Source organism: Prionailurus bengalensis, chromosome B3 (genome assembly GCF_016509475.1).
Source record: "Prionailurus bengalensis isolate Pbe53 chromosome B3, Fcat_Pben_1.1_paternal_pri, whole genome shotgun sequence".
NCBI lineage: Eukaryota > Metazoa > Chordata > Mammalia > Carnivora > Felidae > Prionailurus > Prionailurus bengalensis.
Window position 1 is genome coordinate 1,604,617 of NC_057355.1, and position 24,704 is coordinate 1,629,320.

Here is a 24,704-nt window from a genome sequence, read left to right on the forward strand (position 1 = left end):
CCTCCTGTCCCAGCAGTGTCTGTCCCAGCGGTGTTCTGTCCCAGCGGTGTTCTGTCAGCCTGGGGCCGCGTGGACACTTGCCTGCATCCTCAGGGTCCAGCCCCAGACCCAGCACGGAGCGGGCGCTGGGTGGGCGTGTGTTGGCAGAGGCTGGGTCAGGAGCCAACTCAGTGGGAAGGCATTTGGTTGGTTCTGGTAAAATCCCAGCTGCTTACGGACATCCAGGTCAGGAGAAAAGACCCCTCGTGTTCTTCAAACCATAGCTAGAGTACCAAACCGTAGTTCAATAATTTCACAGGGGCGCCTGGGGGCTCAGTCTGTTGGGCGTCCGACTTTGGCTCAGGTCATGATCTCGCGGCTCATGAGTTCGAGCCCCGCGTCGGGCTCTGTGCTGACAGCTCAGAGCCTGGAACCCGCTTCGGATTCTGTGTCTCCCTCGCTCTCTGCCCCTCCCCCCCACACTCTCTGTCTCTCTCTCTCTCAAAAATAAACATTAAAAAGAGACTTAAAAAAAGAATAATTTTACAAACTAGGGAATATCCAGAAAAGGGCGGCTCCCTCCGCCCTAGGTAGTAGGTAGCCATTCTGGAAATTAAAAAAGAAAAGTCACATCAGCGGGGAAAACCCACTGACTCACCTCTGTGATGCCAAAGTGGTTACGTACCTTCAGTTCAAGGAGTCGTGTGGAAACCGAGCAGGTGGGTGGGCAGGGGCAGGTGGAGGAAAGAATGGCAGAAACGAGCAGAGTTTCCATCCTCTGAGGTGAGACAGGCATGGATTTACTGAAGCGCGTGGTCCCATTGCTGCATTTACAGACCTAACGCTTAATTCTCGTCAGCACCCCGGGTGCCATCCGCCTACCAAAACTTGCTGCTCTGAGCCGACCGCATCGGCACCACCTGGGACCTTGTCAGGCGGGCAGGGTCTCAGGCCGTCCCCAGCATCTGTATTTGTATTTTAACATGATCCCCAAGTGATTTGTATTCATGCAAACGTTCAGGAAACGCGACCACGGATTGGCGTATAAAGCAAATGTCAACTCGCAAGGACGCGAACGATCCCGCACACTCTAACGTGGTCAGCCTGCACAGATCAATCATCCCCTCCGACTAGACAGGTCAGGAGGGGCTGGTGATCCCCACATCCTCCCCCAGCACCCCGCCCCCGTCACAAGGAAGTGACCAAGTACCAAGGCTGAGTAAGCACTAACCAGGCGAGAGGGCGAGTGAGAACGGAGGTGGGGAAGGTGAGAGGGTCTTCTAGGAAGAGACAACCGTGTGTGCACGGGCCCGAAAGGGAAAAACCCCGTGACGTTTAGAGGAACTGAAAGATGGCCGGAAATTCTCCCCAGCAAAGAGCCGGGAGGAGAGAGGGGTGACATAAGGCTAGACGACACGGGCTTCTTTTGATTTGCCTCTGTGTGTTTCAGCGAACCTCTTGAAAGGTTAAGTTGACATAAAGGTTACAGTGGCAATAGAGAGAGCTCCCGTAAACTCTCCCGCGCCCTCCCAGAGGTAACTCCGGACACCCCGCGGGACCTTTGTCGAGACTGAGAAGCCAGCATGGGCATGTTGCTGCTAACCAAACTCCACACTTCATCTGGGTCAGTTTTTCCACTGATGCCCGTGCTCTGTGCCAGGGTCCCGTCCGGGACCCTGTGTTTGGCGACCGTGTCTTCACAGCTCACCTCGTCTGCCCCCACCCCTCACGCTTCCCTCGTTTTTTGATGACTTAGTCAGTTCTGGGGAGTCACTGGTCAGGGACTCCGTACACTGTCCCTCGAGGTGCGATTGACGTTTTCCCGGGGCCGTGGGCTTGGGGAAGAATGCCACGGAGATTTCGTGCCCTTGTTATCAAGATACCAAAGGTTCGTGCTATCAACACGGCTGGCCACTGGTGACGTCACCGGCGATCACCTGGCCAGGCTCCTCCCTGGTACCTTTGTTTCTCCTTCCTACGCTCTGTTCTTGAGCGTGAGTCCAGCCCACGCTCAAGTGAAGAGAAAGAATGACCCCGGGTTTGGTGGCAGAATCTGAGTTCCTAGGAGCCATGAGAAGCCACCGGGCGATTTTAAGCAGAGGGGTGACGCTGCATCCACATTTCAGATGAGTATGCCAGCTGCACTGAATCCACCAGAGGGGGCCCGCGATGGGTTAGGGTCACATCCACTGGAGCAGCGGTCTGCGTGGAGGTGAGGGTGGCTTGCATTAGTGTAGGAGGGAAGGGGCTAGAAGGACAGGCAGGCGTGGCTCGAGAGACATTTAAGAGGTAGAGTGGCCAGGACTCGGTTACTCTTTGGTTGCAGAACAGGAATGGAGGGCAAGGAAGGTTCAAGGATGACTCCCAGAAACCAGGTTCACGGTTTCAGCAGCTGCTTGAACATCGACGAGGCTGAAGACAAAAGGACACAGTCACCAGGCAGGCAGATCTCCGAGGGCTCCCTAGCGGAGGCAGCCCCAGGGCTCTGGGGGGCAGGGGTATGCTGTTGTTCAAATGCCCCTGCTGAACTCCGGAGGCATTGTTCTCCTGCGTGTCCGTGGCTACTCTGGCGGGCTCCGTACGCTGGGTAGCACCCGTTGACCATAAGAGAGCCTCGTCTACCTAAGTAAAGCTTTGACCGTCTTCCTCGTTTGCTCCACATCTCTGAGAATACGACAATTCAACAGCCATACGCAGCATCCCCATCAAGGACTCTGTGGGCTTGTGGGGGAGCCCCGTGATACAGCCCTCGGCATCTGTGTGTCCCCAAGTCCCACCCTCGGGAGCCACATGGCATCCAAGGCAGAAATCAGTAGACTGAGAAGGGCATGTCAGACTCCACCACGGGCAAGAGGGTGCCTGGCACAGCAGGGATGAACTCAGGCGGTTCGCGGGGCAGGCGGGCTGTGGAAGGCCATGGGCGCCATCGTAAGAATGTTCTAAGGATTTCGGCTTTTCCTCGGAGCAAGGTGGAAACCACTGGAGAGTTTCGAGTGGAGAGGAACCATATATCATCTTACATTTTTCTCTTTTTCTTTTTATTGAAGTACAGTTAACACACAGTGTCACATTAGTTTCAGGTGCACAACAGACTGATTCAACTTCTCCATCCGTTACAGGGCGTATCTACCATCTGTCACCGTGCAACACTGTTACAATGCCACTGACTATACTCTCCGTGCTGTACCTTTCGTCCTCATGGCTTATCCACTCAAGTTATCTTACATTGTTTTTTTAAACGTTTATTTAGGGGCGCCTGGGTGGCTCAGTCGGTTGAGCGTCCGACTTCAGCTCAGGGCATGATCTCGCAGTCTGTGAGTTCGAGCCCCGCGTCGGGCTCTGTGCTGACAGCTCAGAGCCTGGAGCCTGTTTCGGAGTCTGTGTCTCCCTCTCTCTGACCCTCCCCCGTTCGTGCTCTGTCTCTCTCTGTCTCAAAAATATAAATAAAGGTTAAAAAAATTTTTTAAGAAATAAATGTTTATTTATTTTTAACGAGGGGGACAGGGGCAGAGAGAGGGAGACACAGAATCCGAAGCAGGCTCCGGGCTGAGTTGTCAGCACAGAGCCCGACACGGGGCTCAAACCCAAGAACCATGAGATCACGACCGGAGCTGAAGTCAGACGCTTAATCGACCAGGCGTCCCTTTTTAAAAAATTTTTTTAATGTTTATTTATTTTGAGACGGGATGGGCTGAATGGGTGAGGGGCATTGAGGAGGGCACCCGTTGGGATGAGCGCTGGGTTCTAGTCCTGAATTCATTACTGCGCCGTATGCTGAGTAACTTGGATGCGAACTGTAAAAAATTAAGTAAATAAGTAGGTAAATAGCCACACGTGGCTACCAGCCGTCCAGAAAGGGTTTATTGTCAGGTCCCACGGAGTCACGGAGATCTGCAAAAAGTTTCCGGATCCGAACCAGCCATGACCAGTTCGAGCTGGGGCAGGTCTCCAGGGAGGCCGCGCATAGACGGGTGAGGGGCGCAGACCAGGGAGATCAGGACACCCGCCTGGCTGTCGAAGACTGACATCACCGTCGGTGGGGAAGCCGGCCCCACCCCGCTGGCATTTGCACACAGTTCGTGCCTGTGAGCTTGTGAGCTTGGGAGCCTGTGAGCGGGATGGGGAAGGAAGCAGGCATCCGGGTGGGGCCGCGGGGTCAGGGGGAAGTGGTGCAGAATGCCGCCGCCCCAGGGCGGTAAGGGACCCGCCCAGCCCCCCCTGACCCCGTGCACCCAGGGACCTGCCCAGCCCCCACCCCGTGACCCCATGCACCGAGGGACCCGGGACCCGGCCACCCACCCCCATGACCCCGTGCACCCAGGGACCAGCCTATCCCCCCGTGACCCCAAGGGACCCTTCGCCCCCGCGACCCCCTGCAAGGCGCAAGTTTCTTCCCGCTTCCCAGCCTGTTTCTAAGTGGGGATAGATAGCATCTAGTTCGGGGACCGCCTGACAATCAAAGGCCATCACTTCTCTGAAGTCCCTCGTGCGCCGGGAGCAAACAAGAGGCGGCCGTGGCCCCGGGGCCACGGGGAACACGGTGCCTGGCCTCATGGGCAGCCCGTTCGGGAACCGATGCGCGTCCATCCGTGCGTTTTGTGAACAGTAGTCCCTGAGCCTTCAGGGAGCTGTGAGCCGGACTCTGAGACGCGAAGGCGCGGTTCCTGCCCTCCCGGAGCTGGCTGTCCGGTGGGAAACACCGAACTGAAACTCGCACAGATGTGAGGCTCTAATGGAGACAGTGGTGTTTTCAGAGGCTGTAGGGGGAGCCCGGTGGGGAGGGCGTCCCTAAAGCGGCCACCTCCCAGCTGAAGTCTGCAGGCCGGGTTAGCCTGGGCGGGACGAGGCAGAGGAGTGTCCTAAGCAGAGTCTGTGGCAGCAGGTGCCGGAAACAGGCCAGCGGAGCCACGGGAGCCACGGGCCACCACGGGGGGGGGGGGTGTAAGGCAGATGAAGGGAGGGCCCCACGCTCGCAGGCCTGGTGGTGTCCACGGGCTGTCAGGCACACCGACAGATCCTTCTAAGTGACCGAGGCAAAAATAATAGTGCTTCGTGATTTTATTGGGACTTAAGCTGGTATCTGGGGTCATGCTTGTGTCTCTCCTTTTATTCTCCTGCGTGTGCACTGTTCACAATGAGCGTTCACCTTTTTCGGTTTTTTTCTTTTTTTCTTTTGCAAAAACCGGAGCTTTTTAACAATCAGCTACGTTATCATCTGCAGTAAAATGCACCTGTTTTAAGGGAGTGCCTCTGTGAATCCGGGACACGCTTCTCCCACCACAGCCAAGAGGCGGGACATCCTCATCACCCCAGACAGAGCTTTCCCGGCCGGCTCCCCCCGCCCCGCCCCGGCCACAGGCCACCTCTCACCTGCTTTCTGCCACCGGACACATCACATTTGTCTTTTCCGGTCTCGCGTGGACGACACTGGACCCCACGTACACTTTCGTGACCGGCTTCTCTGGCTCAACGCGTGTTGAGGGTGGTTCATCCCGTGGCGCCAGCCCACACCTGATCGTCGCTGGGGCTCGTCCCTTGCGCGGGCGTGCTGCAATTTGTGGAACACGTGGGTTGCGTCCGGGTCTCTCTGCCCTCGTGAATACAGCTGCCGTGAATCGTGGGGACATGTTCGGGGGCTTTTGAGCGGAGACCCAGGAGCCCAGCTGCCGCGCCCCGGGTCAGCGCGCGTTTCGCTTTACAAGAACCTGCCACGCGGTTCAAGAACCACCAGCAGCGCGTGAGGGCGTTCCCAAAGCCCGGTACCGGTGGTGGCCTTCGTGCGAGCTGTTCTGGAGGGTGCGCCGAGGTCTCCCGTGGTCTCACCTCGCCCTTCCCTGGTGGCCAGTGGTGTCTCGCACCTTCTCCACGTGAACTGCCCGCCTGCCGTCTTCTGCCCATTTTTAAATTCAGTCGATGGTTGCGTTGTTCCTGAATTGTGTTTCGCACGTTCTGGACACGAGTCCTTTGTCAGTTACCAGTGTGACACGTGTTACCTCCCACTCTGTGGCCTGCTGTTTTGAAGATTGGGTTTTGTTTTTTTCTTCTTTGACAGCTTTGAGATAGAATTCTAAATCGTGTCTCTAGAGTATAATTTTTAGGTCCTTTTTTCTTTTCTGGCGCAGGCTTTTGTTGTTGTAGCTAAGAAATCTTGACCCCCTCCGAGGCTGTGATGACTTTCTCCCATGTCTCTTCCGGGATTTTTATGGCTTTAGCTTACTTTTCGGTCTACGACCTGTTCCACCTCCGTCTCTGTGTGCGGTGTTCGCGAAGGGTAAGCCCTCCCCCTGTTATCTTAGTAATAAAACACACAGAGCTGCACTTTGAAAGACCAGGTCACAAACCAAGCCCGAAATGTCACTGATTCCCCGATGTTGCTCTGTTAACGAGATCGCTGTGGTATAAAGGTCAGGGTCTGTGGTCTCTTGTGCAAATGTATATTCCAGCGGGCAGGACTTGGACACACACTTCCTGTTATGTCCACTCGTGATGCTTCCTCCCTACACTTAGCTCTGATTCATGCCAACACACAGTAGGACCTCACGCACTGAGCAGGGGGCGGGGAGGCACCGAGGTGAGACGGGGTAGAAATGTTCCCATTCAGGGCAGACGCAAGGCCCAGGTACTTGGCTCTCAGATGGGCTTGGCTGAATACACCAAAGTCACTTCTGCAAGAAACGTTTCCCTGCTGACCTGCCCCAGTGTCGTATCCCCAGTGTTAAGAATCACAGGGGACTCGGGGCGCCTGGGGGGCTCAGTCGGTTGAGCATCTGAGTTCAGCTCAGGTCATGATCTCACGGTTCGTGGGTTCGAGTCCCACGTCAGGCTCTGTGCTGACAGCTCGGAGCCTGGAGCCCGCTTCTGATTCTGTGTCTCCCACTCTCTCTGCCCCTCCCCCGCTGGTGCTCTGTCTCTCTCCCTCTCTCTCTCTCTCTGTCTCTCTCTCAAAAACAAATAAACATAAAAGAATTAAAAAATTAAAACAAACATAAAAAAATTAAATGAAACATAAAAAATTAAACATAAAAAATTAAATGAAAAATTAAACATAAAAATTAAAATAAACATTAAAAAATTAAAATAAACATAAACAATTTAAATATAAAAAACATAAAAAAATTAAACACAAAAAAATAAAAATAAACATAAAAAAAATTTTAAAAAAAGAACCACAGGAGACTATTAACTACAGAAAACCAATGGACGGTCACCGGAGGAGAGGTGGGTGAGGGATAGGGGACAAGGGGGCGGAGATCAGGGAGAGCACTTACCAGGATGGGATGAGCTGATAGAAAGGCCAAGTCTACAGGTGTCTTGTTCCCTGTACAATGCATCAGCCATAGGAAGCAGTAAGACTGGGGCGGTGAGAGTGTGCGTGCGTGTGAAATCTGTGTGCAGGTGTGCAGAGTAGACCCCTACTTTAAGAGTGATTTCTGGGGCGCCTGGGTGGCTCGGTCGGCTGAGCGTCCGACTTCGGCTCAGGTCATGATCTCGCAGTTCGTGGGTTCGAGCCCTGCGTTGGGCTCTGTGCCTGCAGCCTGTTGGGATTCTGTGTCTCCCTCTCTCTCTGCCCCTCCCCTGCTCACACTCTGTCTCTCTCTTTCTCTCAAAAATAAATAAACATAAAAAAATTTTTGAAGGGTGATTTCTAAAGGGGTTTCTTCAAATCAGCCTTAAAAAAAAAAAAAAAAAGAATCACAGAGGAAGCAAAGTGTGAATTAAGTGAAATCCCCTGTGGAAATGCGCAGAGCCTGGAAGGGAGGCCCTGGTTTCTTGATCAGATCCGTCAGCTACTTCCTCGGAAACTCGAGCCCCGAGGGCCAGAGGACACGGAGGAAGACTGGAAGACTGGGAGGTTCTAGAACAGAGCCTGACGCTCCTGAAATGCAGTCAAATTTACTGACCTCGGAATTGCAATTCAGGGTCTAAGAAAAGACACAGTTGTGTGATTTATGACATTTGTTAAGAGGAAAGTTTGACAATGACTCAGCATGAGTCAGACCTAACTGTCTGCGTTCAGACTGCCCCGGAGCATCCTGGGTACCTCCCGCCGTGTCTGTCAACTCCGAGTGGCGGGCCAGGGAGCAGAGTCTGTGGGGAGGGCATCTGCAGAATCCCCTAAGTACCCAGGGTCACGGGGGCCACTGGGAGGCAGGATGTAGACCTCACCCCCACGCAGTCGGAGGAGCCACTTGGCGAATGACTTCTGGGTAACGGGCACCCCTTAAGAAAATCTGCCCCAGGGCAGAGGAGGCGCCCCTTCCTGGCCCCCCACCCGCTTCCTTCAATCCCCGTCCCCTGCCTCCAGCTTTGCCCTTCTGCTCGACTCCCAGGCAGGACACAAATTACGTACTGAGACAAATACGGTTTATTTATCAAAATGAGAACAAAATCCCCGTAACTCTGCAAGATCGAGTTACATCACCAAAGTCGTCTGTCCAGTGGAGTAAGTGCCGGCAACACTTAGTGCAAGAGTCAAGACAGCCAGGCAGGTTTCACAATCCAGAGTGTTCTGTGCTTCTGGCCGCTCAGTAGTAGTTCTTCAGGAGAGACAATACCTTACAGATCTTTCCTGTAACTTCCAGAAAGGTCAGCCAGCCAGACTTGGGTTCGAACTTCCTTACAAAGCCGTTTTCCTGTTGGAGAATAAATTTCACATTTTAAAAACCAGGGGCGACAGTTTACTGGGATGGAGAGCAAAGGACCCCCACTTAACAGGCAGCTCCTTGGTCACCTCTGCGCCCGCACTGGTGTCGCTCCGTCCACCGCATCACCGCCCCGCAGCCCTGCTCCGGGCCTCTCCGGGGCAGCGCTGACCAACAGAGGTACGGTGAGAGCCACAGAGGGAAGTTTAAGGTTCCACCGGCCACATTTTTTAAATTTTTAATTTTTTATTTTCTGTTCAAGTTTACTTCTTTATTTTAAGAGAGAGAGAGAGAGAGAGAGTGAGCAGGGGAAGGGCAGAGAGAGGGAAAGAGAGAATCTCAAGCAGGTTCCGCACTGTCGGCACAGAGTCCGATGTGGGGCTCGAACCCACAGATAGCGAGACGGTGACCTGAGCCAAAATCAAGAGTGGGGCACTCAACGGACTGAGCCACCCAGGTGCCCCTAGCCACACTTTTTACTTTTTTAGTTAAAATGTTGATTCATTTCAAATGTTTATTTATTTTTAAGAGAGAGACACAGACACAGAGCATGAGCATAGGAGGGGCAGAGAGAGAGGGAGACACAGACTCCGAAGCAGGCTCCAGGCTCCGAGCTGTCAGCACAGAGCCCGACGTGGGGCTCGGACCCATGAACAGTGAGATCATGACTTGAGCCCAAGTCGGACGCTCAACTGACTGAGCCCCCCAGAGGCCCCACCCCTCCCCCGCCACATCTTTTAAAGTAAGAGAAAATACGTAAAATTAATTTTAAAAATAGATTTAATTCATCTAAAATACTATGATTTCAGTATGTAATCAGTATGAAAATTCTTGAGATATTTTATATCTTTTGTACCAAAACTTTGCAATTTGACATGCGTTTTGTACTCACAACCCATCTGCACCGAGACCAGCCACGTTGTGAGTGTTCACGGCCATAGGTGCCTCGTGGCTACCATACTGGACGCACAGCTCTGGAGGAAGGTCTCATTTTTTCCCCTCTTTTTCAACTGTCTGGTGTTGCGATGTGCATGTATGTTTGTAAGCGGTACTGTGCAGAGTCAGGAAGACCCACAATAAAGCCAGTGTCAGTCGGTGCCTCCAAGCCTGTGACAAGGTGGTTTCCCGAGCACGGCCAGCGCACGGACGGCGGTCAAGGGGATTTTCCGTCCGAAGGATTGCCCAAGAAAACCAGGATTCATTCTCTTTTTGATCGTGGTTTTAAAACAATAGATTGTGAAGTGCCCACTGTAATTTATGACCTATCATTACAGGGCATCCTTGCGGCAAAACACCTCTGAGATCGCCCAGCCTGACGCCCTCTGTTATCCTGACAAATGCGAAAAAAGTAAGCTACCTAAAGTTACTGACTTCCTAGCGCCTGGGCCCGTACGGGAACGCCGACGCTGTTCTTTCGTTCTGCAAATGTCCAAACAATCACCCAAAGGATTAGAGAATTGCCGGAATGATTGTTTTAAATGTTCCTCTAGTGAACATTCGCTCTGCCTCCGGCAGGTTCCAGGTTCTGGGGTGACAACCGCCTGCTAGCAGCTCGGAGCCCAGGTGACTCCACTTTGGGGCTGGAAGAGACCTGTTATCCGGCGCCCGGGGCCTCTTCCCGAGCACGGCCAGCGCACAGACGGCGGCCAAGGGGATTTTCCCTCCGAAGGGTTGCCCAAGAAAGCCGGCTTCTGTCCCCATAGTGTCAAGTACAGAGTTGCAGAGTCATGCCCAGCACACGCTGTCACGGCCTAACGGAGGGAACAGGCTGCTCCTTCTCTCCCCTTCCTCCCCCTCCGCCTTTGCACACGCACACGTTTCCCACGCGCCCTCACCGCCTCCCTTCCCAGGATCTTCGTAACCCTCAGCAACGAGGCACTCTCCAACGACCGCTTTTGCTAGGACAGTGGTCACTGTTTGGCACGTAGCATATCATCTGACATACACTCAACTTCTCAGCTAAAGAGCGTGAAAAGAAGGAATAACTGACAAATCCAGCTAGAAGATTAGAGGTTGGGGCGCTTGGGTGGCTCTGTCGGTCGAATGTCTGACTTGGGCTCAGGTCATGATCTCACGGTTCGTGGGTTCGAGCCCCGCGTCGGGCTCTGTGCTGACAGCTCAGAGCCTGGAACCTGCCTCAGATTCTGTGTCTTCCTCTCTCTCTGCCCCTCCTCTACTCGTGCTCTGTCTCTCTATCAACAATAAATAAGCATTAAAAAAAAAAAGATTAGAGGTTTTTTAGCCATAAAAAGCTAAAATTAAAAGGAGGAGAAAATTCACAGTAGCTAAAACATGGAAGCAACACCAGCACCCCTCAGCTGAGGAATGGGTCACCGAAACGTGGTCTATACATACACCAGAATACTACTCAGCCTTAAAAAGGAAGGACGTTCTGACACCTGCCACAACGTGGATGAACCTTCAGGACACGAGGCTCAGTGAGCTAAGCAAGTCACGAGAAGACAAATACTGTTTAACCCCATCTACACAAAGTGGTCACAATAGTCAAACCCATAAAGACAGAAAGTAGGGTGCTGGTTACCACGATCCGGGGTCGGGGGGTGCAGAGTCCTGGGGGTTGATCCTGGTGATGTCCCACAACAGTGCGACTATTTAATACTGTTGATGTGCACGCTTAGAAATGGTTAAGCCCGTACCTTTTACGTTACGTGTATTTTAACAGAATAATAATAAAAAAAAAAAAAACAGAAAAGAACTGACCAGGAAAATATTTACATTTATCATGAAAGGGCTCATTCAAGGGTAAGAGACTCATCATCGAGCCCCTAAGAGTTGAGAAGACAAGGGCTGTTGAAAGCAGAAACACGAATCACGCACAAGGGTGTGGGGGGAAATTCAACGTTACCGTCAGTTAAAGAATTCACATTGTAATACGGTCTTACTGATTTTTGGACCTGTTAAGTTGACCTTGTTATTTTGAGTCTTGTGAAATCCCCCAAATTATTTTTACTGGTCCTGCCCCCTGGCTGGTGGGGTTGTTGGGTCGTCCCTCCATTGATAGAGCGCTTTCGGGAGGCAGTATCCATTCTGGGAGCAGTGCGACGGGCCATCCGTCATTAGACACCGATCAAGAGGCGGCCTGCTCAGCGATGGGGCGGAAAACCCACCCAGGGCCAGTCTTGAAGCATTGTTTCCAAGAAGGAAGACAACCCAAATGTCTAACAATTCGGAACTGGTAAAGTAATTGTGACGCATAAAATTGGGATATTCTGTAGACGTTACAAGTGTTGGTGTGCAATACATTAGGCAGGTGATCTCAAAGGAGAAAACTCACATTCCTCAATCGTCATTGCACAGGACACGCGCATGCAGATGGTTACAGTGGCAGGAGAGAGGTTTCCTCTTTCAAAAACTTATTTCCAGTGACACTATTTGCATCTTAAAACCATTATATGAAACTAGAGAAACAGGGATTCGATATCTTGTCCGTAATGTGGGAATAAAGAAGGAGCGCACAGATCTGGTTCTTTCCAGGAATAGTTCGTTAGATTCAGGTACCGTGGCTTCAGAAAAGCCTAAGCCGTAAAATGACGTTCTGCATCAATAATGCAGAGAACCCCAGATCCTCAGAATGTTTGACATCTAGGAAGACACCAACGTTATCCCCGCGTTTCCCTGGCGATTATTCACTCCGTGTACTCATCCGACAAACGTTTACTGAGCTTCGGCCACATGCCAGGTGCCGTTTGAAGCACTGGAAACAAACTGGTGAACTAAACACGCAGGACCCCTGGCCTCACGAAGCTTGAGTTCTGGTCACAGAGAAAGACAAGGAACGGATAAGCAGTTACGAGGGAGTCAAGCCGGGTACAGGACAGAGTGGTGGTGGTGCCGTCAGAGACGGGACGGCTAGGGAAGACTCCCCGAGGAGGGCAACCGTGGCACGGACCCCTGGGAAGGGCAGCGGGGCCGATGCAGACCCCTGGTGATTCCAGGCAGCGGCCACAGCAAGTGCAAAGGCCCTGAGGGCGGAGTGTGATTGGCTTATCCAGGGAGGCTGGAGCTATGAAGCAAAGCAAAGACTCACAGGAAATGGGGTTGGTTGGGGACTTAGGGCCAGACCAGGTAGGGCTCTGACTACAGCAGTCAGAACGTTTATTTTATTTTTGCTCCCGGGCGAAGGCGCGTTTGGGAGGGTTCCGATCAGGCCAGGACACGAGAGAATTCACGTCGTGGCTGCTGTGTGGGGAACAGACTGTAGCAGGGCAAGGATGGAAAACCGGTAAGAGGTTACGGCCGGCGTCAGAGGAAGGAGGACGCGTCCCGGGTGGGCTGGGTGCATGACCGACCGACAGGACTGGCTTGTGCCCCGGACGTAGGGTGTGAGGGAGAGGGGTGGAGAGGGACGCCCCAGTTAGAGTGCGTTCCCGAAGGGCCCAAGGTGTGGGGGAGGGGGGCTAGAATTCCGTCTTTCTTTTCATTCAGTGACTTTCAATCTCAAGTCAAAATTGGAGAGAAACATCAGGAGAACTTGGCCCCCAAATCTAACGAAGCAGAGGATGCGAGAGACCCATGGAGGTTCTGTCCCCTCGCTGCTTGTGCTTCACACCTCGGAAACGCCTCCGCCAGCCGGGCACCCGGCCACGCGGGCACAAGTCTCCGTGTGTCCTTCTGTTTGGCGCAAAAAGACCATCCTTCAGAGCAGGAAGATCAAAAGCAACCGTAACCAAGCAAACAAAAACGGCTCGTCTCGCCCCTTCTGACTCTTGCGGTTGCTTGGGAAGTACCAGTGCTGACTGTGCGTCCCCGTCTTGAAAGGGGCTTTCTTTCCGTGTTAGGGTGGTTTTCCGAATTACATAGTGAAGCCTCTTGAAATCTCCCGTGTGCCCTTCATAGCTGGTCCTAGCGATACGCTGGTCTTACCTTTTCCCTTCAGGGCATCTGGTTTCGATGGCGACTAATATCTAACCCTGGCTGGTATAACTTGGGAGGACTGAACCTGGTCAATCGGGGACGTTTGATGATACTACCGCTAACAATAACCCTAAACTTGTACTGAGTGCTTAAGCCAGGTGCTTCGTGTGTAACAGTAACTGATTTAATCATCACGCCGGGTCCTGGGAGGAGGAAGCATTATTCTCCCCGTTCAGCAGACGAGGAAACAAGGTTCCGAGTAGTAGCCTGTGGACGTCCCACGGGCACTGAATGACCCCAGAAGCCAGCCCAGAACCGTGTGACCCACAGTCGGTGCTCACACTATCCAAGCGGCCGACATACTGCCTTCCTGACCCAAAAGTTTTCATAACGTGTCTAATCGTACTTGCGAAGTACTTAGATCATAGTAGTTCTCTGGTTGTGTGCTAACTGACCTTCTCATCTTTCGTGATGCATGCGCATTTCTCATTTGGAGCCGGTGACAAGCTTTCCGGACGGTCACGTCTGACCGATTTTCACGGATCGGGAAATCTCGACTGTAGCGCAGCCATCTGCCCCGAGATGAACCCTCACGAGTACGTTTACTCGTGTCAGCCCGCCGTGCTAACGTGTTCGGACTCAAATCCTGATTCCTCCACGCAACCCGTGTCTCGTGTGGACCGAAAAGGAGCACGCTTTCAGGAGCGCGTCTGTCACATCTACGAGTCAAGCTGTCCAGGAGTGAAAGTCCGGTGCTTCAAGCCTACCTACACCCAAGGACCCCGTGAAGGCTGAGTGTGTGCGTGGGCACGCGTGTGTATGTGTACGTCCACTTGGGAAGGCTTCATCCTGCCGCACGCACAATTACACCCAGGCCACCCCCTGAAAGATGAGTCCGCTTCCGGAGACTCTCAGAGACCATCCCATCGCCCGGCCAAGGGCTCCACGAGCTCACAAAACACTGCTAACTCGTTAGATTTCGAGTAACGTTCATCACAACGTATATGCTGCAGATACCGTGTGGGGTGCCCGGACACAGAGCCCGCAGAGAGCTGCGAACTGAATTCCTCTGCACCAGAGGAGTTTTGCTTTCGCTGGAAACCTCCGTGGCACGGTGGGAATTTCCACCCGTCACCCACAGCTGAGAGGAAGAGAGCAAGACCCACCCCGCCCCCACCCCCGCCATGCTTCCTCCAGCCCCGAGTCAGTCTGAGTCAGGGGGGGACCAAGTGCGGGATGCCCCATCATGACACCGGAAAGCCTTAAACAAGATGCAGGGGACATCCCGTAAAATGTGACTGCATCAAAATTTAGAACATTTGTAATAACCAGGGGCACCTGGCCGGCTTAGTCGGTGGAGCGTGCGACTCTTGATCTCAGGGTTGTGAGTTCGAGCCCCACGTTGGGTGTAGAGATTACTTAAAAATAAAATTGTTAAAAAATAAATAAATAAATAAATAAATAAATAAATAAATAAAACATAATAACCAAAGACAGCAATAATTTTCTTTAGAAAGAGAGAGAGAGAGAGAGGGCACAAGTGAGGGGCAGAGAAGAAAGAGAGAATCCCAGGAGGGGCAGAGAAAGAGAGAGAGAGAGAGAAAGAGAGAGAATGAGCAGGGGGTGGGGCAGAGAGAGAGGGAGACACAGAATCCAAAGCAGGCTCCGGGCTCTAAACTGTCAGCACAGAGCTGGACGCGGGGCTCGAACTCACGAACAGTGAGGCCATGCCCAGAGCTGAGGTCGGTTGCTCAACCAACTGAGCCACCCAGGTGTCCCTGATTACATTTTCTTAACCCAGTGGATTGGGGAGATTAGGACAGGCTGCCGCGACCGAACACGGGTCAGCTGGTTGGGGGCGGGGGGGCTTAGCGGAGCCCCCCTGGAGGGCACGGATCAAGTACGTCAAAAAAATGCACATGTACCAGGACCCGGCAATTCGATATTCCACAAGGGAGTGCATGGATACAGATTCTGTGATGTATTGTTGCTATCGCAAACTGGAAATAACTGAAATATCCATCAGCCAGAGACGGCCGGACGTTCAACAGCATTTACATACAACAGCATAGGTGTAGGGCTCTTTTTTTTTTCTTCTGTAGTATTCTTTAAAATAATATTTTAAAGGCCCTTGGGTGAAAAATAAACCCGGAATAAGTACCACGTAGTATTTATATGTATAAAAATTTTTTACAAAAAAGTAGTGTGTGTATTTTCTGTAGAGTTATTCAATAGGCAAGATTTGCGTGTAAAATAATTGCTAATAATGCATATCTCCCCTCTGGGGAGAGGAGAGGGCTAGGCCGGGGGGTTGGAAAGAGGATCTGTGGCGCCGTAAGTAGTTTCAGAAAGTCAGTTGTTAAGGAGCACCCGGGTGGCTCCGTCGGTTGGGCGTCCGACTTCGGCTCAGGTCGTGATCTCGTGGCTCATGAGTTCGAGCCCCGCGTTGGGCTCTGTGCCGACAGCCCCGAGCCTGGAACCTGCTTCGGATTCTGTGTCTCCCTCTCTCTCTGCCCCTCCTCTGCTTGTTCCCTCTCTCTCTCTCTCTCTCTCTCTGTCTCTCTTTCCCTCTCTCAAAAATAAATAAAAATTAAAAAAATAAAGTTTAAAAAATAAGTCAGTGTTAAGGGTACTGGGGTAAAAGACAAGCATGAACATCCAGCCGTGGAAAGCCCCTTATCAGTGCCTTCTAACAGAGCCCCTCCACCCCCCAGTCTGGGCTTTCCGAGGCTTTGATAATAAAGTGAATTGTTATGTGGAAATTCTTCTATGAAGCTTCTTGCTGGTGGTATGGCACGTTATTATTATTATTTTTAGTCAACAGGCTTTAGCAGCCAGAATTTGTTATGTTGTAAAGTTGAAAAAAAAAGAAGAAAAGAAAATCAGTTTGTGAACAATGAACTTGCAAAAATGTACCCGTCTTTTGCAAAATAGTAAATACCCAAGTACAACAGCATCTGATTCCACCTCCTTCTGTGCTGATTGTGCGTTGTCATGACAGCCTGGCCATAGCCAAGTCCTCCGCCGGGCACTGCGCCTCTGACAGGTGCCCTGGGGAGACGCTCTCGCGCTCCCAAATCTTACCCCCACTCGTAAGGCCTTTAGGAGTCAAAGCTGGCACCGCATGTGTTCTCCAGCTAGAAAGTTCTAGGATTCACTGGAAAGGAGCCAGAAATGTCTTCTTATAAAATGAGAAGCTTCAGGGGCACCTGGGCGGCCCGGTCAGTTAGGCGTCCACCTTTCATGAGATCAAGCCCCGAGCGGGGCTCTGACTGACAGCACAGAGCCTGCTTGGGATTCTGTCTCCTCTTCTCTCTCTGCCCCCCCCCCCAAAATAAATAAATAAGCTTTTTAATGAAAACAAGAACCTTTAAAAAGAAACCACCTGAAGAAAACAGTAGTTTTTTTTTTTAACCGGGGAGAAACTGTCAATTCCTAGTTCAAAGGTAAGAACAACGAGAAATATCCCACGGCACATACCCAGCCTCCGTTTTGCCGGATCCATTCTCCCGTGTGTTTCGTGATGAACTCGGCGACAAAGTAGGAAACCTTAAACGCATCCGCGTCTGGGACGATCCGCTCCTGGAGAAGCTTCTTGATGAGGATGCCCTCAAACGCAAATACAGTCACAATCCTGCCCCAGTTAATGATGCCGTCTTCAAATTCCTTTTCCATCACTTGGTGGAATATCGTCCTGGCCGTGTCTACCGACACCACGTGGAACTTGTCCAGGCACGGCTTCAACTTCTTCTCGACCTCCCCCTGGACCGAGAAGGCCACGTCTTGTAGCACTTGGGATACTCTGCTTGGGTGGGACCCGGGCTGGGGCCCCTGCAGAACGTGCTCCGTATAGTCCCGGGCCAGCGTGAGAACGTACCCAAACTCGCCGTCGGCCATCCTCTGCCCGCTGCGCAGCCCCGTCTGGAGCCTGCTCTCGGGGAGGCGGCGAGGTGACGGCAGGTGAAGGCTCGCGGCCCCCGGCGGGGTGTGACGCACGGCGACGCGTGGAGGCTGGGGAAATTTCCTTTTGCATCACCGGGCGGTATCCTTCCTCCCCGTCACTCGGCCTGGGCCGGGTATGAAAGAGAAAGTTGACAGCGCGAAGCAGGAAGACGGTTCAGCGAGAGCCCACTTCCTCAAACCGTGAGCGGTGGACGCAGGCGCTCAAATGTCTCCTGTGGGAGGATGCGGAGAAGCCGGGGCGCTCCCACGCGGCTGGTGGGCAGGCGGGGCGGCGGCCCCCGCGGGAACTCGGCCGTTCCTCGGAGGGTTGCGCGTGGGATTGCCAGACGGCTCAGCAGCTCCACTGCGGAGCTCGGCCCTGGTCTGAAAACGGGAGCCCACACCCCCGCACGCCACCTTCACCGCGGCGCCGGGGACGGCGACCGGCTCGATTCCACAGTGCCAACGGTCACCGCCGGATAAACGGGTAAGCGGCGGAACGTCACTCAGCCACGAGAGGAACGAGGCAGCGAGCTGGGCTGCGACAGGGACGGGGCTCCGACACACCACGGGGCCGAGGCGAGCAAGCCAGGTAGGCGCCGTGCCGTGATTCCATTCGGTATGGGCCGCCCGGGACAAGCGGACCCGTGGGGACGGCGGACCGGGGGCCGCCAGGGGCCAAGGCGGGGGCTACTCCTTCCTGGGAACAGGGTGGGATTTGTGACGAGACGTTGGGGAGCCGCAAGGTGGCCGCACGGCACCGTCAGTATACTGCGCACGGCCTCCCCGTCCGCTGGTAAACGGGTCGTTTCACACGAAGTGAATGCCACCCGCAGAGAAGTGTCCCACACAGCCACCCAGCGGCTGCCGCGGGTTCGTGAAGATCTGGGAGGGAACTTCCGTCCGAAGCAGACAGAACAGGGGCCTCTGGAGCGAGGCTCTGGCGGCTCGCCCTCGCCCCCTGGGACTTGAGCACGGGTGACACGGGCGGGCGGCACCCCCTCGGTCTTCCCCCCGGCCGGACACACAGCAGAGTCCTGCTCGCACCGCGTTCTGAAATCAGGTAAATTATCCCACGTCTGAATCAGAAACCGCGGGACCAGACGGGGCTCTAGACTTACGCGCACACAGGTCCCCGGCTCCGGCCTCGCCCCGCCGCCTCCCTCCTTGCCCACCGCGGGCCCTGCATCTCTATGATGGGACGGGAAGGGACGGGGAGGGCAGGCTGGCATCGGGGCGGAGGTGGGACAAGGCGGGAAGCCCGGTCGGCTGGTGCTGTGCGAACACGGCCCCTTCGCTCTCCCCGCACCTGCCCCTGCACCGAGGAGACGCGGCTTCCCCGCAAGGACGGAGCTGGGCAAGTGCGCAGCGGGACGTGAAGGGCACCCCTATCACCGTCTGGAGCTCGGACAGCGGCCTGGGGACCCGGGGCCGGGCGTGGCCAAGTGTCTGGCTGAAAGGAGTGTCGGGGACCGAGGGCGGATTTCAAGTCTCCTCAGCAGAGCGCACGGTGGTTCAGGTGTTTGGGGGTCACCCCGTCCCCGGCCGGCCGTGCTGCCAGCAGGCGGGAGCCGTGGGGGTTGAAAGAGAGCGCGCGGGCAACACGGGGTCCCTGGAGAAGCAGAGTTCACTTTCCATCCACTTGTGGAGTGACCGCGTGCCTTTCCGTCAGTTTCCATGAACCACTACAAACCGGGGGAAATTCATGCTGACTTGTATTTCACGCGGGGACTGAAGGGGATGGTGACGGGGCTCGAGGTGGCCGTGAAGGGGCACCTGTCGGGCCTCCTCCTTCAGGAACGTGATGGCATCGGCCCCGCGGCTGCGTCCCGAGTCCCCCCGGCAGCAGGTACATCTGCCCCATAGGCCCCTCTGTCAATGCTCTCAGACTGCACTGCGGGCGAGGGTCTCCCGGCCAACCTCCCTCCTCCTCCCGGCCTCTCCGGCCTCCCCGCTCCTGCCTCCCGCACAGGGTGTCCCCGCAAATCTGAACGTCACACGCCCTGATCCTGGAGTCCTGGGGTGACAGGGGACCCGCACGGAATGGAGGAGCGTGTCCCCGGGAAGGTCCTCCCCTGCCCTCACCACTGCGTCCACTCACCCACGGAGCAGAAGCCAGGAGCAGCGGCCTTCTCCCCTCCGGACGCCGCTGGGCGTCATGAGAACCTCTGAAGGGATGGGGTGTGTTAGGGACCTGAGACTGCCCCTCATACTCCCATGGTCGCGAGTATTTCCGGAAAAGCAGTGTAAGCGTGTGCTGTAAGAACCCACCGCACAAGCGTCCGTGGCCTGACCAAGGCCTTCTCTGTACACGTCTTGTCCGGAAGCTTCCACCGGAGAAGCATGGCACCTTGGCTCCGGCCGAGGGAAGTATTAGTGTTTGAGAACAGCAATCGGAAGAGCGTGAGCCACCTTAACAACCAACCACCTCTTCCGTTTGCAAAGCACGTTGGGCTGTGGGAGTGCAATTGTTGCCACATCCCTGCACGGGAACTGCCTCTATCTCTCTGCTGTGTTTACCTACGTGGCCGTATCTCCACAAGCGGGTTCCAGCCCATCCGCTGCTTCCCAGGCCAGACCCCAGATCTTGGGGGCCTGAACGAGTGTGAAAGCCGGGCTGGCTGCAGCCTCAGGGTCTGTCCGTGCGGTCTCTCCAGCATGGCGACCTCAGAGGGCTCACACGTGTCTCGCGGCGGCTCAGGGGCTCCAGTGACAGGTGCGGGATGTGACGGGCCGTTCGTCACCCAGCCGAGAGCTCAGAGGCACCATTTCTGTCCTACGGGATGGGTAGTCACGAGCCCACACCGATTCAAGGAGAGGAAACGCAGGCCACTTTTACTGCTAAGAGGAGTGTCAGAGGACGGGCACGATGTGGGCCGCACGTGCAAGATCACGGACACACACGGTCCCACACGGACGTACACGGTGGCACAGTGTAGTCGGCGTGGCCCTCACAGCAGCCTGGCAGAGAGGAAACTGACCTGGGAGGGATCCAGGAGGCAGTCCGGAGCCACCCTGCCCAGCCCCGCTCCCACCAGGCCACCGCAGGGCTGCGAACCCCCTGGGTCCCAACCCCCTGGAGACAAGGCGGCCTGGATCTCATGCCTCCCACTGTGTCATCAGCCCCCTCCTGTTCCGGCGGGGTTCGATAGGGGGGCAGGAGGGAAGAGCCCTGAGGTGATCCTGGCTGGCGAGTGGCCCAGGGAACCAAGCTCCAGGACAGGGCCCCAGTGCGTGACCTCAGGCACAGGCTGCTGAGGTCGACTTCTCTTTTCCCCAAAGGCGGAACCTGTGGGGGAAACTGCTGGGGTTCTGGCTGCTCCAGGAGGTGGCTCGGGGGAGCCCCCAGCCCTGGCTTACTCTTAGCGCCGGAGTGAGTCAAGCTGTGTCCCTTTCCTGAGGCCGTGGCGGGAGCTGACTCTCCAGAGACCACTGGTCTTCAACACAAGGGCAGGGGCATGTGCACCGTAGGACATCTATCTGCCTCCGTCCGTCTGCTGGGGCCACGCCTCAACCATCAGAAAACAACAAAGGCCAGTCTGCTCCCAGTCAAGAAAAGCCACTGTCCTCGGGCGCCTGGGGGCTCCGTCAGTTGAGCGTCTGCCTTCGGCTCAGGTCATGATCTCGTGGTCTGTGAGTTCGAACCCTGCGTCGGGCTCTGTGCTCGGAGCCTGGAGCCTGTTTTGGATTCTGTGTCTCCTCTTTCTGCCCCTAACCCACTCACATTCTGTCTCTGTCTCTCTCAAAAATAAATAAATATTAAAAAAAATTTTTTTTTTTAATTAAAAAAAGAAAAAAAAAAAAAAAAAAAAAAGAAAAGCCACTGTCCCAATGTGACGAGGCTCCTGGTGGGAGCTTGTTTTCCATCCAGGGAGACAAATTTCCAGGAAGTTCTGTGAGCAAAATAAGCGGGTAGGACCCCCTCCAAGTCTCCTGCTGTGTTTGGGAGAAAGGCCTAGGTGGGTGCTGGAGAAAACACGGAGTTGGGAAGGAAGGGAGCTGGGAGGCACGGAGGGCTGGAGACAGGCGTCCACAGACGTGGCTCCTGGGGTTGGATTTTCAACTACGGTTGTAGAGGCCACAAAGGGGATGGAAGGGGGGGGGAGGCCAGGGGGAGGTTAAAATTACGAATGGTCCCACGTAAGACAGAATGCCTGTGTGCCACCTGGAACACTGCGCTAGTCTGTCCTTCGCACCTGTGCGCTCAGGTGCGCGCCCGGACCAGCCTCTCCTTCCCTGTCTGCGTCTTACTCGGATACCCGTTGCCCTGCTCACGGCGCTGTCACTACCACGGCCGGCCACGCTGAGGATTTTCCCGACGCTGATGTCACGGCTGAAGCTACGTCGGTTCTGGCACCAAGTTCCGCCCAGCAAAGTGGAAGCAGTCTTCTTCTCTCCCCGGATGTCATCGTGGGGGAAGGTACGCAGGAGAAGAGCCCGTTTGAATGGGACCGTCGAGTGAGTGTGGCAGAAGGCCTCGGACTTTCCCTGCTCGGGATGGAACAGCTGATCTAAAACAGAAAGGGAGGAAGCAGAAGTGTGTTCGGTGACAGCAGGTGAGACCGGGCTGCCCGAGGGCAGCGCTCTGTGCGGAGCAAGAACTCAGAACACCCCGAAGCCGCTGCCTCGGCCGACGCTCCCCGAGCTCGCTGAGCACCTGCCACGGGCGGGGCCCCGCGCGGCATCCAGGGGTGGTGCTGTTAGCAGGTGCTCACGGTGCAAGAGTCTCCCAAACCCCCAGATGTCTCTGCCACAGAGTGTTAGGGACACTGGCACAACACAACAGGACCTGAAGTTCAGCGGGGGGCCAGGGGCGTCCCCGAGAGAAGGCCAGCTTCAAGCTGGCTCCTGGGGACGAATACAGGACTGTCGGGCCGAGCCTGAGCACAGCCAGGGGGGAGTACAGATGTGCATCCCGACCCAGCTGGCCCAGCTCTCAGCCACGCCAAGAGCACATGCGGATCCGAGGCCACGGCAGCTTGGGGGGCTTGGAATGGGCCAAAAAGGAAGAGGAACCTTGGGAGGTTTTTAAAAAATTTTTTTAAATGTTTTTTATTTATTTTTAGGGGAAAGAGTGTGAGCGGGAGAGGGGCAGAGAGAGAGGGAGACACAGAATCCGAAGCAGGCTCCAGGCTCCGAGCCGTCAGCACAGAGCCCGACGCGGGGCTTGAACTCATAAACTATGAGATCGTGACCTGAGCCGAAGTCGGACATTCAACCGACTGAGCCACCCGGGTGCCCCTGAACCTCAGGAGCTTTACACAAGGGAGAGACATGGTCAGATCTGTGATCTAGGAGGTACTATCTCTGCAGGGCTGATTACTGAGGAAGACGGGAAAACAGGCTGTTCATCAGTGCTATTGAGGGAGGATTTCCAGACGTAAAAATTCATCCACTTGAAGTGCGCCCTTCGGTGAGTTCTCACCGGTGTCAACATCCCCATCAGCACACGAAGCGTTTCGACCAACCCAAGACATCTCTTCGTGCCCCTTTGTGGCCGGTCCCCTACGCCCCCCTCTGGCCACGGGCCACCACTGGTCTGCTGGATGTCACGGGGGGCTCCTTTTCCCTGGCCTGAAATCCCACAAACGGGACATCAGTCAGCACACAAGCCTGACTTCTGGCGCTCAGCTGAATGGCTTCAGTTGTGCACGCAGTTGAGAAAATCAAGTTTGTTCCTTTTTATTACTGAGCGATACGTTCCGTCGTGTGGATCTACCTCGAGGGGTTTATCCGTTCTCTACCCGGTGGTTTGGGAGGTCACGAATAAAGCTGCTAAAAACCGCTGCACGCAAAGTCTTCCTAGCGGACTGAGTTTTCGTCTCTCCCAGGGAAACATCTAGCGGTGGGATTGCGGGGCCCGTGCGGTAAGCGGCTCATTCTGGCTGCGGCGTTCTGTACGGATAAGCTCAAACTCATTGCAAACCGCTGCAGCATGTGCTGAAGTGACCGTGCCACCGTGCCCCAGCCCCGCCACACGTGGGGCCCCGGGCGCCCCGCCTCCTCGCCAACACTCGTGTGGTCCGTCCTTGTAATGTTATCCTTCTGGTGGGTCTGGAGTGACACCTCATTGTGGTTTTAACACTTCTGTGTGTTCACTGGCCGTTTCTGTACCTTCTTTTCGCGAAGCATCCGTTCAAAGCACGCGTCCGTCTCCTAAGAACTCAAATTGTTCTCTTTACCGAGTTGAACGGTTCTTTACAAGTTCTGGAACCTAACCGCGGCCGCTGAGGTCACGTCGGGCACAGACGATGAGGCCCGAGCCAGGACCACACAGTGACCGACGAGGAGCAGTCAGGAGACCCCGAGCGGCAGACATGCGGGGTTTGGAGGAGGACACGGGCCACGTCCGTGGCTCCGAAGGGGCATCGGGGAAAGAGAAGAGGGTGAACTTGAGCCCCAGAGAGCCTGTGGGGCTGAGGCTGGGACAGGAAGGCGCGGCAGCCGTGTCAGCTGGCTCCCCTGCAGTAATGCTGTTGCGTCAGGAGCCCCCCGGCCCCGTGCAGCGCTCCGATGGGGGCTCCGCGTGCCCGCGGGTGTGGGCGCAGCAGGGCAGACGGGGGAGCCGACCCCGGTGCCAGATGTGCACGCGGCTGGGACGGCCCCGCTCTGCCATCTCCCGTCCCTGAGGGACGAGTGGCCTGTGTGCCACTGCTGGAGAAGGCCGACGCACAAGGGTGTGAGCCCAACACGGAAACGGGCTTCGAGCCCCCACCGCCCCGCACGCTGCGGATCACACGGCCCCTCCTGCAGCGGGAGGGGAGTGAGTATTTGCCAAATAATCGAAGCATTATGTCCGCCGTGAAGGAGGTCCCTCCCCGGCTCAAGAAAAGACGGGTCTTTATTGGCCTGGTTTTGTAGGAACATGTATCGTTTTGTCCAGCAGCACTTCCCTTTCATTCTGAGGGGTCGTCTGCTCCACAGCCCCCATCACACAGTCCCGGCTGGAGGTACGTGCTCGGCCGCAAACCCTCCAAACCCTGAGTACAGTTGACGGATGGGGCAGGCACCCGACCTCCGCACAACCGGAACCCTCCCTCGAGGCTTTAAGCGCTGAAACGCGGTGCGGCCAACACCGCCCTCCCCGGCGCCCAGGCTCCGGCGACGGGGCCGCACAGGCTGTGTCACCCGGGAGAGGAAGTCGGTGAGCACGAACGGAACCCACACGCAGGGAGGAGGGGTGACAGGGACGGAGTGTCCTCATCGCCCTCAAGTCCTTGGTTCCAGGGGTTTCTCGATCAATTCTTCTTTTTGTCAAAATCAAAA

General features: G+C 55.1%; 1 protein-coding gene across 4 annotated transcripts in view; it reads right to left on the reverse strand.

The window, feature by feature from the left end:
* Positions 1-8,326: 8,326 nt before the first annotated feature.
* BCL2A1 (BCL2 related protein A1) overlaps positions 8,327-24,704 on the reverse strand; it is a 57,809-nt gene continuing 41,431 nt past the window's right edge. The window contains exons 3-4 of one of the 4 annotated variants that reach the window (XM_043553865.1): positions 21,690-21,949; positions 8,327-8,612 (exon numbers count right to left, since the gene is read on the reverse strand). In XM_043553865.1, coding sequence (XP_043409800.1) covers positions 8,505-8,612; positions 21,690-21,949 — 368 coding nt within the window. In that variant the 3' untranslated portion in view covers positions 8,327-8,504. The other 3 variants (XM_043553866.1, XR_006292991.1, XR_006292990.1) reach the window with 3 other exon arrangements.